This window comes from Morchella importuna, assembly GCF_003444635.1.
Source record: "Morchella importuna strain M04M26 chromosome Unknown Morimp01GS027, whole genome shotgun sequence".
Classification (NCBI taxonomy): Eukaryota; Fungi; Ascomycota; class Pezizomycetes; order Pezizales; family Morchellaceae; genus Morchella; species Morchella importuna.
Genome location: NW_025763424.1, coordinates 138,260 through 155,887, shown reverse-complemented (window position 1 = coordinate 155,887; position 17,628 = coordinate 138,260). Strand labels below are relative to the sequence as shown.

The window sequence follows — 17,628 nt, the reverse complement described above, 5'->3', positions numbered from 1 at the left end:
GTGGGGTAAGGCTGTTTCTTGGGGGATGTGGTGGTGGTGTTTGCGGTTGAGGTACTGTGATGCGAATTTTTTATAACTTTCTTTTGATACACTTTAGGACGTTGGGAAGTGGTGTGTGTGGTTTGCTAAGGAAGACTGGAGTTTATACATGTAACCTTACACTGAAGATTACGAATATTCGAGCTGCGTAAAGTTCCACATGAATTAAGCTGCCTCGTTCCACACCGGCGTGGCGCCAACTGTCAAAATCTCACAGTCAGAGCCTACTTATGTAGTACGGTGTCAATGATCTAGCCCTACGTATATGTACCTACACACGCCCAATATACCGAGTCCACACACCGCAGCGTTTCGTGTGGTGTGCTTACATAGTTCTGGGTAGCTAGGAGATGCAATGGGACACATAAAAATAATTTTCCCTCGAGTATCAAGAGGGAGCAAAAAAAAGCAAAAAGGGATGGTGAGTGATCAATTCACGTACTATCGAGCTTACGCACTGGAGAGGTTGTCTCACCTAGTTGCTTGAATAACAGGCGCCAGTGTCCATTACACTAAAGCGTGGTGAGAGCATTCAGTTCGTTTTTTTCACTCAATGTAGGGTTAGGTGTGTATACTAGTAACGCAATGCCCAAAGGCTCTACCAGACATGTTAATGCATCTTTTAATGCATCTTTTTTTCGGTGGGGTAATGCATCTTTTTTTATATGGGTAAACTCGTCCGAAAGTCGTACTTTAAATGTGTTACTTTTAATATGCGTGTAAATGCATCAATAATGGATCAAACAAAGTACGCATTTACCTGTTACCCATAGCGGTAATAAAAACAAAGAGTGAGCGTTGGGGGATTTGAACTAGCTAGAGCCAATCTCTCAACTACTCAATGTCCTATCTACTACACCATGGATGAGGAAGGTATCTTATCATTTGTAGAATTAATGAATGGAGGATGATGAGGAGGAAAGTACATTGCAATGTCGTTGATTGGTCGTCTGAAATGAATACCAAAGTCGTATGTGATCCAAAAGTGTAAAATAAGGACCCATAAGTCGTCCATTAATCGTTTTAAAATAATTTCCCAATTATCCCCCGAGTAAATGCATCAAATAATGCACCAGGTGATGCATTTACAAATAACGTCCCGAGTTAATGCATCATTTGTGCCCTTTCCTCGTCGGTTTTGTATGGGCAATGTGCAAATTGATGCATTAACATGTTTGGTGGAGAGGGAACCTTGGTAATATTAATAATAGACGCCTTATGTACATTTGCGGAAGAGGGAAATGATCGAAAATACTTTTTTTTCTCTCTTTGCAGCCCTTTCCCAGTTGCAGATCACATCATCGCCTTAGAAATTATTTCCGACGACGGAGATTTCCGCCATTGCTTATCAACCAACAATCCATCCATCCCCGCCACTCCGCTCTGAGCTGCCCCGCCGTTGATATATCGCAGTTTCTCTCCACCACAACTACAGCTACAACTCTGACTGCACTGCAAGTTATTTACAATCTCACCTACAGCTAAACTTATAACTACAGACACCATGGCAGCCGTCGCACTCCCCCTCCAAGCAAACATCATGGGCCCGCCCCCCGCCGACCCGCAACTCGTCGCCCCCGAGCCCGGTAAGCCACCTCTCCCCTCACCTCCCCCCTCACCTCCCCGTCCTCAACTAACACCCCCAGAACACTGCCCCGGCCCCTCCTCCGACCTCGCCGGCAAAGGCGACGCCTGCGCCGGCTGCCCCAACCAACAAATCTGCGCCACCGCACCCAAAGGCCCGGACCCCGACCTCCCCCTCATCAACGCGCGCATGTCCACCATCGCACACAAACTCCTCATCATCTCCGGCAAGGGCGGCGTCGGCAAGTCCACCTTCACCTCCATGCTCGCACACGCCTTCGCGCAGTCGCCCAGCACGCAGGTGGGCGTGTGCGACATCGACATCTGCGGGCCGAGCATCCCGCGCATGATGGGCGCGCTCGGCGAGAGCATCCACTCCAGCAGCTCCGGGTGGAGCCCGGTCTATGTCGCGGATAACCTCGGCGTCATGAGTATACAGTTTATGCTGCCGGGCAAGGATGATGCGATCATCTGGAGGGGCCCGAAGAAGAATGGGCTCATTAAGCAGTTTTTGAAGGATGTGGAGTGGGGGGTGCTGGATTGGTTGTTGGTGGATACGCCGCCCGGGACGAGTGATGAGCATCTGAGTGTGTGTGGGTATCTGAAGGGGACGGGCGTGGATGGCGCGGTGGTGGTGACGACGCCGCAGGAGGTGGCGCTGCTGGATGTGAGGAAGGAGATTGACTTTTGCAGGAAGGCGGGCATCGAGGTGTTGGGGGTTGTGGAGAATATGAGTGGCTTTGTGTGCCCGAACTGCGAGGTGAGTCTCTATTCCGAGTATTGGTGGTCGGGGATGCTAACGAGTGGTGCAGGGCGAGTCGCAGATATTCCACGCAACAACGGGTGGTGCGCGCGCGCTCTGCAAGGAGATGAATATCCCGTTCCTCGGCGCTGTCCCGCTCGACCCGCGCATTGGCGTGGCGTGCGACTATGGCGAGAGCTTCTTTGACGCCTATCCGGAGAGCCCGGCGTGTGAAGGGCTCATGGGGATTATTGGCAAGCTGAGGGAGGGCATGGGGTTGCCGCCGTTGGAGAGTGAGGGTGTGGAGGAGGAGGAGGAGTAGTAGTTGATTTGTTTTTGTTCCTCGTATTTGATATCCGGTCCTTTTTTTTTATTTGTCTGCGCTTTGTGTGGGGTTATGGAGTTTGGGGTGTGCTAGCTAGTTGTAAAAAATCAAAATTGTGCAGTTTGTGAGAAAATAAGGCTAGAATAAAAGTGTGGTTATATGTTGGCTCTAGTATCAATCGCTTCTATGATAGTTATGGCACACGAGATGAACCCCTGAAAATAGTGTAAAACTCACTAGACAAAAGTCAGTACAGTACCATGCCCGGGGCGGATATGCTCCTGCCTTCCGTTTCCGTGCTGTCAATAATCCTCATCAGAAATACAGTCATGAAATATCACTCGCTCCACAAAACCGCCAGAACCCTCCCCGGGGGGTGCTCTTCATGAGTTGACGTGCCCATACCTATCCACCCAGTCATCCCAACAGCAGAGTATCCCTACTCTGGTAGCGGCTAGGCGATATATGGCAGCGAGGTTTATACCTAAAATAGACCTTATAGTAAGTCGGCATATAGAGTTCGTATTCAGGATGAATAATGGGGGATATATTCTCATATAAATTACTAAGCTCTGCGTTTTTTTGAATTATTACTAATTTTTTGCTAGGCTCGAGCCTTTTGGATATGGGCTCGAGCTCAAAACTCGAGCCAGCTCGGCTCATGCCCACCACTAGCCTGCCTGGTGGCCTCTGCAGTACCATAGGGTGTAGCTATGCCATGCAGCTCTCTTGCTGTCCTGTCCCCTTCAATCGGCTACCGGTGTTTGGTTTGGTTCTTGTGCTTGATTTGTGCTGCGGCCGTAATGTAAACTGCTTTCGACTGTGTTAGTATCTCTGTACTGTCCAGTATCGACAGCGTCTGGAAGTTTTGTACTGCCTATGACCGTACTAGGTCCCTTCATGGAGTGTAAGTTGCGGCAGAAAATAAAAAAAAAGAGTAGGGGAAATGGTAAGAGCGGTGAGATGGCGTCCCTTTCCTTGGGCTCCGAGGGCCGGGGTTGAGGGCCGGGGGGTATGGTCATCGGTGACTAGGCCCGGGGTAGATGTGTTGTTAAGCCGCGCCTACTCACTCATAGATCATCACTCGCACCATGTTCCTAATCCAAAGTTACGGCCAGCCAAGCCCGGGCGAGCGCACGCACAAAACGCCTTCCACTCCTCCCTTCCACTTGTCTCTCTCCCTTTCTTCCCTTTCATCGCCACTACGCCTATTAGAAGTCATCCCAGGGAGTAGAGGAAATTGTTTTTCTTCGTTCATGCTTCCTTTCGGTCTCCCTTTCTTTCTTTTTTTTGTCCCCAGTCCCAGTCCCCTCGTTCATCTCCACTCCCCCCTCACCCCAATTCGTTACGTGTGTATCGCGGCTAGCTGTATGGCGCTCCCCTTCTCTCTCCCTTTTCGCCTGTCAATAATGAAGGCGACACGTCGGGGCTTGAGCACTGTGTGTGAAGCACGGATCTGTTTTTTTGTTGATTGTTTTTTAGTCTCTGGGCTTGACGGCCCAAGGGAACGAAAAAATAATACTCCGGGAAAAGGCAGATCCGTGTTTGATGGTACAGTGCTCATGCCCATTGTGTCGTCCTCTCTCTTGCAGCATTGTGCGTGAGGTATGGATTTTGTCTTTTATAAAGTCGTTGAGTGTTTTTTTTTGACAGATCCAAAAAAAACTAAATGATCCAGAAAAGACAAATCCATATTTGATAGTACAGTGCTCAAGCTCATGCGGTTGAGCTTGCAGGGGGGGCTATTTTTTCTCTCTTTTTTCTTTTTTCTTTCCTTTTTTTTGGGGGGGGGGGGGTGGGGAGGGCGTGTGAAAGTTTGGGCACTGTGTGTCATGTGTGTGAAGTATGGATTTGATTTTTTTGATGATATCTTTAGGCTTTTCCGACATATATCCAAAAAGCTAGAAAATAACTGGAGAAAATCGAATCCATATTTGATAGTACATGAGCTACTAAGTGCTCAGGCTTTGTTTAATTGTATGTACTGTCGATAATGTGCCCATATTAAATTCGTAAACAAACAAAACAAGATATATCGGGGATATATGTTAATGCGGCATGCATATATCTTTTGCGGATTTTCTTGGGGGTGGCTGTCCGATACGATACGAGCACGTTTAAGTACTAGCATACATATACGCCTCTTCTTAAATACAATGTGTTGATGTTCCGTACGTACGTTTTGGCGGGGGGAGTCTTAATCACAGAGGTGCTACATGTACTTTATTTAGAACAAGATCACCTCTAATAAGTACATAACTAACCGCCATCCATACTGTACATAGAATGCGGCAAACAGAAAGGAAGGAAAAACACAACGTGCTCCAACTATAAGCGTTCCCCACAGCAGAAGCGTTAATTCTCACCCTGTACACACAGACTCCATCATGTCGTCCAAAACAGATTAGATTAAAAGAGAAAAGGTCCAAAATGACACAGTCTTCGATTATAGATAGACGTGCCATCATAATGCAAAATGACAGGCACACCACAGTCGAGAAAGAATTGAAAAAAAAAAATGAAAAAAAGAAAAAAAACAGAAGGTTCCATTTACAAAAAGTACTGCAACCGGCGGTTAACTCCAGTTACTACTCCCACCCCTGGCTCGAACCCAGGACCTTCCGTCGTCCTGAGCACAAACACTCGGTGTCTAGCCCGACGGGTAGTCTAAACCAACTAGACCACCCGCCCATGGTGGCTACTGCACTGGAAGTGATACATGATCCTTGGGACTGGTGTGCTAAGATGAAGCAGAACCAGCCCCTAACCCTCCATAATATGTACTAATTCAATGGCTGAATCATAGCAAGGTGTGTCATGTGTTATTTGTAGTTAGAGCACGTCTGTGTGCCGAAAACTGTCATTTTAGGTCACCTTTTTCCGTAAATTGTAACTGCTTCTACCAGAGACCGTCACTTCCATTGGTTCAATCTATTACTGTTAATAGACTGCATCTATCGAATTGGGTCTAAAGTATTGATACTTATCACTCCCAATCAAAATACTAGAGATTCCCCCCCCCCCCCTCTCCTGAAAAATGTAAATCATAGGTTATCACTCGCCATATCTTGGCACGCAGGCATCCTCGAATCGGGCAAGAAGACAGTAAAAGCAGAATGTTCTGGGTTTTCTGTCTATTGAGGCGTCTAGTGGCATCAGGCAGCACCTTCTAGGCTCCTCTACGGAGAGAGAGAATATCATTCATGGAGACCGAACCACAAAAAAAGAGAAAAAAACACCAGATCAAGGAACCAGAAAAATGTCAAATTGATATTACTACCCATAAACCATCCTACATACCCTCTATCTACCCCCCCTCCCCCTCCCCCTCCCCACACCCCAAACCTACGCCGTAAAATACAACCAACTAAACCCCACCCAACTCCCCACCACCCCGACCGCCGCATAACTACTCATAAACATCTGCGGCACAAACTCCCACCTCCCGCCCCACACCAGCGGATGCACCACACTCGTATACACCACCAGCGGCACACTCACCACAATAAACAGCGTCGCCGGCCGATCCAGCAAGAACCTCCGCTGCCCCACACTCACCGGCGCCAGCCGATCAAACGCCGACAAGAACACCAGCAGCCACAGCACCGTGTACACGGTCTTTATGGGAAACTCTGGCGCCGTGAAGAGCAGCGGGAAGAGCGCGACGTGGCCGGCGACGGCGAGCGGGCGGAAGGCGCCGAGGTACCGCCGGTCCTTGAGGGCGAGCAGCGAGAAGGGGAGGATGATGAGCAGCACGGCCTTCTCGTGCACGTGCCAGCCGAAGAGGAAGGAGGCGTAGGCGCAGAGCGTGACGGCGCCGAGGAAGGCGTCGAAGGTGGGGCGCAGCCAGAGCTTGCAGAGGGCGAGCAGCTGGAAGAGGAGCGTGAGGAGGAAGGTGGCGCGCGGGGTGACGTTGGGGAGGACGGCGAAGGAGGTGTCGCCGACGAGGCCGCGGGTGACACTGTTGATGGCGCTTGGGTCGACGGTGAGGCCTAGCCGGGGGGCGACTGTAATGTGTTAGCTCAATTGGCCCTGCTACACCCCTCACCCGGGGAAGGGAGAAACGTACCGAAGATTAGCACACGATCAGTGAACGAGTACATGGCCCACACATTCGGCGCCCAGTACGCATGGCACAGCCCGCGACTAAACGGAAACAGCCTCGCTGCCAGCTGCGGCATCTGGCCCCAATACACAAAGGGGCCGAATGCGGCGCCAAACACTGCCAGCAGGCCCAGGCCCAGCTTGACGCAGTTCCAGAAGCGGATGTCCAGCACCGACTTTGGGCCGAGGCAGTATGCGCGCAGCAGGAACACAAAGTATGCCGGCGCCAGGTAGAGGTAGATGTGCTTCAGACACAGCAGCGCGGCAAAGAGCAGCCCCGAGAGCAGCCGCGTGGAGGGTGACCGCGCGAGCACGAGCGAGAGGAGAAGGATGCCGTAGAGGAAGCCGTTGTACTGGAAGTGGATGTGGTCGATGATGAGGAGGCCGGGGGAGAGCAGTATTGAGAGCGCGGCGGCGTGCGCGGTGCGTTTGGATGCTTCTGGGGCGGTGGTGATGTATCTAGTGAGCGGCGACAGCACCTCTGGTTAGAAACCTAACCTCCCCCGCCAACAAGACACCCCCCGGGGGGGGGGGGGTGCTGGGGAAGGAAACTGACTTTTGGAGCGCAAAGACGAGCAGCAGCTCGGTGAAGATGACAGACAGGCGCTGGAAGTAGACAGTCTGCGTGCTGGCGTAGTTGAGGTTCTGCACCTCGAGCATGGCCGGGTCAAAGTATTTCGCGACCTGGCTGAGGCACCACTCAAACGCCGCAAAGAAGGGCGGGTAGTCGAGCGTCCATTCCGATGTTTTCTAGAGCTCCGAGGGTCAGTCAGGTCGGGGTTTCCGGCGACGACGCAGAACTATATATTTATATTTATTAGGGAAGAACTGAAGGGTGTATGTTATTTTACCTCGAAGTACCACTCGTTGACGGGCAGAGAGTGCGTGATGGCCAGCCAGTTGCGGTGGACCTCAAAGTCTGTAGATTTACTGCTCAGATCAGCTTCCAGCTCCACTCCTCCTACCACTCATGCTCAAAGCCAGGGACAATAGTACTGACTATGTGGGAATCAGCAGCAGCTTGAACGCCGTCGAGACAATCGCGCACTCGCGCAGTGAGGGGTGGAATTTCTCCATCAGACATTCATTCCCCCGTGAATTGAGTCTCCGGGGAGTCGTAGAGAAGGAGCGTTGGAGGTGAGCGGGACTGCGAGCACAGCACTCACGGGGATTTGAGGGATTCCAGAGACTGCGGGTGTAACGTGTTGTTTGAGGGATGCTGTGGTTACCCTGCCTTCGGTCACGTGATGCGGTTCAAATGCAGTGCCCCGATGTACGCTGGCCACGGCACCACCGGTCCCTAGCCAAAAAAAAAAAAAAAAGTTCCCCACGAGAAAGAAAAAAAAGTTCGAGCACGCACGCACACAACAAAACCAAACCACAGCGAGGAAGAAAAAAAACACATCCTCGAAAACTCTCACCACCACAAATAACGGGCCTGCTCGACTCAATTCACTCCAGCACACAGAGAGAGAGACATTGATACAGCTGCTCTATAATAACGGACTGATCCTCTGTTCCTTTGGTTTTCAAAGGCCGTATTGCACATACGCACATATACTACAATAATTCCCACCACCCCGTCCAATTGGCCCCACCACAATACACACAATGGTCCAAAAGAAACCCACCACAAGCAGCACAAGCGGCAGCAAGTCCAGCGGCGCCTCAAAGCTCACCACAACCCCCACCCCGCTGCTGACATCCGTCTTCTCGCCCGCGCACCTGCGCCTGTCGCTCTTCGCCTCGACGATCCTCGGTCTGGACGCCGTACGGCTACGCATCCACGACACTGTGACTGGCCGTCTTCGCTGCGAGCACGCACTCGACAAGGGCGTGTCCGTCAACTCGCTCGCCTGGGGCACTGTTCCCAGTGCCGCTGCAGCGACCGCTGCCGGCGCAAAGAAGAAGCGCAAGAGGGTCGATGGCGGTGAGGATGCGGCGGCGGTGGTGGTTGCGGCGGCGACGAGTAGAGGAGAGGTGCTGCTGTTCTCGCCGAGTGAGGGCGTGGTGGTGGGTGTGCTCGAGGGCGGCCATATCGGTGAGGTGAGGCAGTTTGTGTTTTCGGGGGAGAAGGAGGAGGGGAGGGGGTGGAGTTGTGGGGTTGATGGGAAGTTGGTGGAGTGGGATTTGAGGAGGAGGTTGCAGATGAGGTATGTGATGTGCAATAGTTCTTTTCTCTCTCTCTTTTATATTGGTTTGGAGGGTCAATTGGGCTCTGTGGTGGTGTTTTTGCGGGTTCTAGTGGGGAGTCTCGGGATATATTCGATATATTCTTGATATCTCGTACAAAGATCTACAAAACCCCCCCTCGCTCTGCAGTTGCACACTGAAACCCCCCAACCTGCATTTCCAATCATTACCCCCCCTCCCCCCTCTTCTCTCACTCAAACTTCTCTAACATATATATAAAAAAACTAGAACAATCAACCTCCCCGACGCCGCCATCCGCCGCCTTGCCTACGCCCCGCCCGAGGCCGTGCTCTGCGCCTCGCACACAATCTACGCCATCAACCACCTCAACCCCGGCATGACCGCGCCCGCAAAGTTCACCGCCAACACAACGCCCATCCACTCGCTCGCCACCTCTCCAGACTACACGCACTTCCTCTCCGCCGCCGACTCGGACCGCTTCATCAACGTCTTCACCCTCACGGGCAGCACCAAGAGCCTCGGCGCCCTCGTCGCCGAAGCCGACGTCACCTCCATCGCCCTCTCCCCCACCGCCGACCTCCTCCTCGCCGTCACCACCGACGGCCTCGTCGAGGTCTTCACCGCCCCCTTCGACCCCGCCGGCACCGCCGCCGCAGACGCCGCGGCATCCCCAACCGCCGCTAGGAAGCGCAAGGCACTCACCAAGAAGGGCGCCGCCAAGGTGACGGTCATCCGCCCCGACAGCAAGGCGCGCGTGGCCATCGCAGACGCTTCCATCCAGGGCGACGACATCGTCGTCGCGTGGGTCGAGAGCGGCGTCAACATGGAGTTCGAGAAGTTCCGCTGGGCCAGCGCAGAGTCGGGCGCCCTGGTGCTCAGCGGCACCGTCGAGATTGAGCGCACGAGCACCGTCCGCATCGGCGGTGGTGGCGCGGCCACGGGCTCGACGATGAATGGCGTTAAGGATCTGGGGAAGGCCTCGGTCGACCAGAGTAAGTCTGTCGTTGTCGGCGGCACAGACGCGCAGGACATTGGCATGGAAGATGCGCCCAGCGACGCCGAAGCCGACGCCGACGCCGACGACCTCTCCTCCTCTGACGAGGACGCCGCCAACCCCGCCCCCACCACCGCCGACGAGCCCTCCTTCGCCGAGAAGTTCCAAGCCCTCGAAGTCAAGACCCTCCAGAGCACCGCCCTTACCACCACCACCGCCGCCGCCACCACCGTCAAGAAGCCCACCACCGCCCCTGCCGCCGGCTCCCTCACCACAGTCCTCACCCAAGCGCTCAAAACACACGACACCCAGCTCCTCGAGTCCTGCCTCCACGTCACCGACTCCCCGTCCATCCTCGCCACCGTGCGCCGGCTGAGCTCCCCGCTCGCCGTGGCCCTGCTCGAGCGCCTCGCCGAGCGCATCGCGCGCCGCCCCGGCCGCGCCGGCTCCCTCGGCGTCTGGGTGCGCTGGACGCTCGTCGCGCACGGAGGGTACCTCGTCTCGCTGCCGGACCTCATGAGTACGCTGGCCGGCCTGTATTCGACGCTCAACAGCCGCGCGGGGGCGCTGCCGCGGCTGCTGGCGCTGCAGGGGCGGTTGGATATGTTGAGGGCCCAGGTGGATTTGAGGAAGGTGATGAGGGGCGATGAGGAGGCGGGGGAGTCGGAGAAGGAGAGGGGGGTGCTGTATGTGGAGGGGCAGGAGGAGGAGGGGGAGTCGGAGTCGGAGTCGGAGCCCGAGGAGGTGGGGATGCAGGGGTTGCAGATTGAGGATGCGAGCTTTATTGGTGGGAAGGTGGGGGGTGAGGATGATGTGGAGGAGATGGAGGAAGAGGAGGAAGAAGAGGAAGAAGAGGAGGATGATGAGGAGGACGAAGACGAGGATGAGGATGAGGATGATGAGGAGGAGAATGGCTTCTTCGATATCGAGGCCAGCGAGGCCAGCGAGGCCAGCGGGGACGAGGAGGAGGACGAAGTCGACTACGACGACGTCGACGTCCAGGTCCTGGACTCAGAGGAGGAGGAGGAAGAGCAGCAGAGAAAGAAGTCTGCAAAGAGCAAGAGCAAGAGCAAGAGCAGACGGTGAACATCTTCACCCAAGAGTACAAAAAATTTAAAAAGGATTAACAAAGCGGTGCAGTATTAATGTCATTTAGTTAGAAAGAACAAAAAAATTCCTGTACGTTAAGATGGTGGCCCTTTTCTTCGTTTTCTATTTTTTCCTTTTTTTTCTTTTTTTTTTTCCGTTATAAAATTCTTGTCTTTTCGATATTGTCTATTTTTTTACTAAAAAGAAAAGTTGTGCACAAAAGCACTTGATATTATTTTATGTTTCGTGCTATCTTACTACTGCTACTACTACTACTGTTGCTGCTACTACTGCTGCTACTACTACTACTGGATGTGTCTACTATTCTACATGTGCTACTATTACTACATAACCTACGACCCTACTACATAGCTGTATTTACCTTACTACCAGTAACGACTCTCGCGTTTACTGCTACATCTGTATATCAATGCCCATATCTCTATTCACAGTACTAGTTCGATCCTAGATCTACATACTACTCTCGATCCCTCAAAGCTCAAAGGTCTCAGTGGAACATCGCACAATGCACGCTCCATCCCATCTGTACAACTACTCTACTCTACAGTATGTGGATTAGATTACCTGTATCCCACCTCCCACCTGCCGCCCTCCACCCCATATCCACAGGGTCCAGACTCTGTACTCTACTCTCCCCATATCAAACTGAGGGGCAAAAAAAACAAAACCAAAAAGCACCACGCCCCCCCCCCCATGCAAAGCAAAAGTGCAGTATGTACCTCCAGTGCAGGTGGATTTGTGTCGGGCTGCGGCATGACGCTCCTGCTCGATCCTACACACACGGGCCTTTTGCTTTTTTGATTGTCCACCCACCACCACTACCTGAGTAGAGTACCACCACTACCCCCCGGCCTATCCATCCATACATTCCCCTTTGGCGCCCATGCGGTAGAGCACATATCTACTCCTACAATATGTATGCGCCGGCAGGCAGGCAGGAGCAAATATTTTTTTTTATGTCGCTGGCTGCTGCGAAGGGAAAGAGAGGGATCTACAGACATACATAGGGGGTGAAGGGAGAGCGGAGAGTGGAGAGGGAAAGGAAAAGGAAAAGGGAGAGTGAGGTAGGGTGGGTGGAGTATTTAGAGTACTCTACCCTACTGCAGGTGCGGAATTCAAATGGGTTCGCGGTTCTTTGTTAGATATCTTTACCCCCGGTTTTCCTGTTCTTGGTACACTGATTGCCCTCAAACGCGCGCGCACACCCTCATTCCTCTCAAAGAAGGGCTTCTATTCTCAGTCTTTGTGTGAGTGTTTGCTTGTGGTGTGGGTGTTTGTATATCGGATTTCCCTAGAGGAGAGGGTGTGCTGCCGCCGGTGTGTGTGTGTGTGTGTCGAGGAGGGAGGGATCAGCACAAAAAATCAATCTATTTTTCCCGCTCGTGATCCACTTGCTACTACTTACTAGCATTCTCTCTTCAACCTCATACTACTTTTCCTCCTCGTCCACAAACTTTCCCCCCCCTCTGAGCCAGGGAAATTCGATACCCACACATTCGCTCAACCACCCCTCGATCCCCTCCTCCCCCCCATTCGCCCACTCGCTCGTCATGTCGAACCCTCCAAAGACTGCTGGGAAGAAGAATAAGAGCGCTGGCACGGGAGAGCCAAAGGAGAAGAGTGAAGCGCTGGCGTCGTCGTCGGCGTTAATCATCTGTCGGAATAAGTATGTTTGCCCCCCCTCTTCCTTCCCCCCTCACACCCCATACCACAGCATATCACCCCGGCGCCGACCTAAGGATTCATCTGAACTGGAATTGGACTCACCTCTCTCTCTCCCACGCCTCAATTGGGCATATACTGACCTCCGCAGGCATTGGCGCTACATCTCCTCCTTCCACGGCCCCTGGCTCCAACTGCCCCCCGAGGTTCTCACCTCTCTCCTGCATAGTAACCACCACGCCCCCCGCCCGCGCCCAATCGACCCCTCCGTCCTCTCAGATCTCGTACAGATCCGGCACCTCGTCGACGATGCCACAACCCTCGCCGTGCGCGCCGCCTCCTCCTCCACCCCCCGCCTCTCCCGCGAACGCAAGCACCGCATGCGCGAGCTCGCCACCCAGAAACTCTCGCGCGCCTACCACCTCGACGAGATCGCCGCCTCGGTCGCAACAATGCAGAGCGCCAGCTCCCTCGAGGACGTGGCATCCCTGGTGCTCCAGCGCAACCCCGACGACCCCGACGCAAAGTACGTGCACTTCTTCCATGAGAAGATCCCGTCGCGCATGCTCGCAAAATGCACCAGTCTCGCCCCGCTCGACGATGTGATTGCGGAACGCCCCGGGGAGGGCGCGCCGCTGAGGACAAGGGCTGTTACAAAGGCGTTCAAAGACGATCATGTCAGCGCCGCGGCGGACCTGACGGCCGCGCTCAATGTGTGTAAGCCAGCGAGGCATGGGCATGATGTTGTAGTTGCGCGCGGCGGGGCAGCGGCGACAGAGGAGCAGCAGCAGACGCCGTCGAGTCTGGAGGCGCAGCTGCTGTTCCATAGGGCGTCGACGTATCTGACGATTGCGTCGGGGGCGGTTGAGACGGCGCTGGACAGGCCAAAGGCGGGTGCGGCGCCAGTAGATGAGGCGGAGAAGGAGGCGGCGCGGAAGGTCGTCAGGGCGAATGCGAAGAGGGCGCTCAGGGACTTTGTCAGGTTCCTGGGGAACTTTGAGTACACGCCCGGGCTGCCGGCGGAGACTCGAGACGAGTTTGTGAGGAAGGTGAACGAGGAGCTGGGGCGTGGCCGCGGCAGCGAGACTGGCAATACCGAGAAGGACGCCAAAAAGCTCCTCGAGATGTTCTACCGCCAGAACAGCAGCAGCAGCAGCAATGCCTCTGACAGCAGCAATGGCAGCAGTAGCAACAGTAGTAGTAGTAGTAGCGCTCTTACTAGGACTAGTGGCGGAGGTGGTGGTGGTAGTGGGACCGGCGCAAACTCCCGCCCCTTCACCTCCCTTCCGCCGCCCCCTCTCTACCCCCTCTCAACGCTCTTCACCTCGCCCCCGTCCTCTCTGCCCCCATACCCGTGCACCGCGCTCACGACCACCAGCGCCCCTCCGCCCACGCCCACCTCTGCCGCCCTCACCGCCCTCCTCTCCGACTCCACCGAGTCAATCACCTACCACCCACTGCTCACTGACGCGCTCCACAGCCTCCTCCTCTGCCATGTCCTCCTGAGCACGCCACCCAAGGAGCTGCTCCGGCATGCCCACATGGTTGCCCGGCTCGCGCGCGTTTGCGATGGCTACCCCATCTTCCTCGCTGCGCGGTCGCCAGCACGCGCAGACTGGATCGAGGTCCTGCGCAAGACGGGGAACTTTGTCGGCATTGAAGGAAGCTGGGAGGCGCTGTGTTCGCCGGCGCCCTTGGGCGGTGGTGGTGGCCCGCAGGCGCCAAAGAGGTGGGCGCAGGAAGAGGGGGGGAAGGAGTATCCAGTGGTGACGGAGCGGGCGGGGTGGTTGGCAAGGTGGGTGAAGGATGTGACGAGAAGGGAAAAGGCGAGGTTGGAGGATGGGACGGAGGTGGTGGTGGTGCCACAGCAGCAGAGGAGGAAGAAGGCGCCGGCGAAATCTGGGGCGGTGGTTGTTGGAGCGACGGTGAGCGCCGCTTCGTAGACTGGCTTCGAGAGGGATAATGAGGGATGAGGGGTCTGGCTCTGTCTGGCTGGCTGATGCCATTGAAACTTTTAGAATTCAAAGATCGGGATTTAGGGATTGGGGATTTGGGACTAGCTGCGAGTAATAGGTGCGCAAGTGAGTGAATATGTTGACCGAGTGATAGTATGTGACCCAAACCAAGATAACCTTGCCAGGCACGTTTCTGAAAAACAGTGGAAAATGTCCCACGGTATCCTTGAAGAATCCAAGGTATCTCTGCCTTACTCCAGTTGTATTTCATAGGTGGAGTGATTTGACCGCACCAAGGGTGCGAGTGATTATCTGTGACTATTGCTCTGGTATTGGAAGGCAATAGCCTAGTTACATAGCAATGGCGATTCATCATTTGAAACCCGATTGGACGCCTCCGAGGGAGTTATTTAATCACATGTAATTTGTGGTTTTGCTACTGTAGTTAGCAAAACAGCTTCCAATAAACAATAAAGGATTGACCAACCCCCCTTACCACTATAGTATCTTTTTTTATTGGGTTTCTATACTGCGCTGTAGATAAATAGTGCCTTCTGTTTTGGGTAGGTAGACTAAGCTTAGGTTATTGTATCCTACTAACACAGCCTGTTTTAAGTCGAACAAGGAACCGCGGCCAATGGTCTGGTAATCTTCGATAAGAGCTTATAGTTGAGCATTGTTTAGAGTCTCCAGATCATCGATTGCCTTTTTTGTATGAGTAGGGCACATCTCTTTTCTTTGAGGAGGGCCCAGGATTCATAGGTCAAAAAGGAGTCCAACCGAATATTAAGAGTTATGACTAAAAAAGGTTGCAGCCTAGATTTCGGGCTGCTCTTGATCTCTCTCTGGACGAGGTGGAGGGGAGCTTCTGCACGCCAAGATGTAGCGAGTGATATTATATGAAGGAGTCTGTTAGATGGCTGCTGCATGTCAGATAAACCTGACTGGTGGTGGTGATGAAGAAAGAAGAGGGGAAAATAAGACAAGTTAAAGGACTCTGTCTGTGTTCAGCCAAAAGAATTCGAAGGCATTAACCAAATATTTAGAAGGTTAGTTGTCATCTAGAGTAACAACACCACGTGGTCACTGGTGCTAGAGTCTCCTGGTTACATCAAGTATCGGATCTTTATCCAGCGGTTCTCAGCCAAATGCAACGCCATTATTCAGGCCCATTAACACTGCTTCAAAGTAACCAGCCTACTCTACACCAGTTCCGTTAGAGATGAGAAATAACTAACGATCTGATTCGAAATCTCTGCTACACCGAGGACAGGTGATAGGCACCACTACCTGCACAGAGCTCGCTCGCGCAACTCTAGGCCTCAGAGCACAGTTGATTAATCCTCCTTTAGCCACACTGCACTACCTCGTTTATTTTCTCCGCTTACCGACAGGTTAGTACTTATCACGGGCAACCGCACCAAATTAGACACAGGGCTCAATATCCATGCCCCAGGCGCCGCCTAAATCAAGTATGCATAGATTCAGTACGTGCAGTGTGGTAAATCAGACAGATGGGCATGAGGTGCGTATTCTACACCGTTAGAACACAAAGGCCCAGCGGCCAGCACCACGAATCTGATCACACCTCTTTTCCTCAGCTAAAGCTACTCAGTATTAGATGCATAAACCAAAGGATCTCTCACAACAGAGATAACAGAGGCGAAGAGTATCCAACGGCACCCAAGCCACGGGGAGTCTGCCGGCCAAAGGAATTTCCCCTGTTCATATCGGACTGTTGAAGGCTTCAGTATTCATTACATTGTCTCAGATCCGCTTTTGAGCACCAGGGCCTATGCATGTACAGGATATCACCAGATGATATAGAATATATATGTTTCGGGCACTTAGTACGAGGTTATCTATTCATACTACATTGAACACTTGGTCACTTGCAGGGATGATTTTGAGAGGGAAGTGCTATCACTCTGTTCACCAGCTTGAACTGTTAATGCTTCGGTCTCTATACCATTATTAAATGGAATGTAGTCTCCCCTATGACTATCCCGAAGCCGGTGACGCCCCTTCTTCCAAAAGCAAACTACCAACTAAGGAGCACAGCACCTTGTGGGTTTCAGAGAGCAAAGAATATACTATATACTTACCCCGAAGGCGCCCCGAACCTTTCGAAGAAAACAAGACATATATATTATAATATACGGGTACTCTGAGGCCATTGGCTCGGGCGATCGTATGGAAGACAATTTGTTGAAAGACTTGTGGTTTAAATCACAGAATATCACTCGATTTTATAGACTATGTTAAATCTATCAGCCTCCTGGGAATCTCATGTCACGTTGAGGTATTTATAATGAATTTCGGCGCCTATAAAATACAGACGCTGGTTAAATAACTACTTAACCATATTTTTCCAGAAACACAGCGTTGCTTGCACTAAGCCAGAAAGGCCAACACAAGTCTACCATGGTGCTCACCACTGGAGGCTACATACCTAACAAACTCATTTAGGAGTTGCCAGTAAGGTAACCAGGCGCGAATGTTCCTGTTGTTGGGATAATCCTATCTAACCGAACCATACTTCATGATTAGTGCCAAATCAGGCTCAATGGAATACCAAGCTAGTAATAACTACATTTCTATACGTTATTTCACATATTATTCCAAAGGCCACGCACTAGATACTCAAACCTCCACGCCAATATAGGATTATATGATTTATATAATTATAAATCAGTACTTGATCACTAAACTAAACAGCAATTTAGGGCAGTAGGGTAGCAAAGGCTGCAACCATTAATTAAAAAAAATACTTAACCAGCCAAATAGAGTGTAGAATCCGCCTCGATCAGTCTATTTACGCTACTGGCTATTCTATGGGTTCGATTTTTGGTTTTTTCTGATACTTCATAGAATAGAAATTTTATGTAATCTTGAAAAAACAAAGAACCTGGACACAATACAGCTGGGTCGGGAGGGAAAGGTTCTCAATGATAAGAAC

General features: G+C 52.5%; 4 protein-coding genes across 4 annotated transcripts; 3 read left to right on the top strand and 1 right to left on the bottom strand.

The window, feature by feature from the left end:
* Positions 1-1,543: 1,543 nt before the first annotated feature.
* On the top strand, positions 1,544-2,687 carry LAJ45_07970 (uncharacterized protein; the record flags this gene model as incomplete). Its single annotated transcript, XM_046117524.1, has 3 exons — positions 1,544-1,625; positions 1,686-2,383; positions 2,436-2,687. The coding sequence occupies 3 exons, from the start codon at positions 1,544-1,546 to the stop codon at positions 2,685-2,687; spliced, it is 1,032 nt and encodes a 343-aa protein (XP_045969173.1).
* Positions 2,688-6,035: 3,348 nt separating this feature from the next.
* Positions 6,036-7,871, bottom strand: LAJ45_07969 (uncharacterized protein; the record flags this gene model as incomplete). Its single annotated transcript, XM_046117523.1, has 5 exons — positions 6,036-6,697; positions 6,760-7,253; positions 7,351-7,544; positions 7,646-7,724; positions 7,795-7,871. 5 exons carry the CDS (start codon positions 7,869-7,871, stop codon positions 6,036-6,038), a joined length of 1,506 nt encoding a protein of 501 aa, XP_045969172.1.
* Positions 7,872-8,405: 534 nt separating this feature from the next.
* On the top strand, positions 8,406-11,028 carry LAJ45_07968 (uncharacterized protein; the record flags this gene model as incomplete). The annotated part of the gene is made up of 3 exons (XM_046117522.1): positions 8,406-8,947; positions 9,216-9,273; positions 9,343-11,028. The coding sequence occupies 3 exons, from the start codon at positions 8,406-8,408 to the stop codon at positions 11,026-11,028; spliced, it is 2,286 nt and encodes a 761-aa protein (XP_045969171.1).
* Positions 11,029-12,602: 1,574 nt separating this feature from the next.
* LAJ45_07967 (uncharacterized protein) lies at positions 12,603-15,015 on the top strand (the record flags this gene model as incomplete). Its single annotated transcript, XM_046117521.1, has 4 exons — positions 12,603-12,718; positions 12,866-13,959; positions 14,733-14,795; positions 14,855-15,015. The coding sequence occupies 4 exons, from the start codon at positions 12,603-12,605 to the stop codon at positions 15,013-15,015; spliced, it is 1,434 nt and encodes a 477-aa protein (XP_045969170.1).
* Between the last annotated feature and the right edge of the window lie 2,613 nt (positions 15,016-17,628).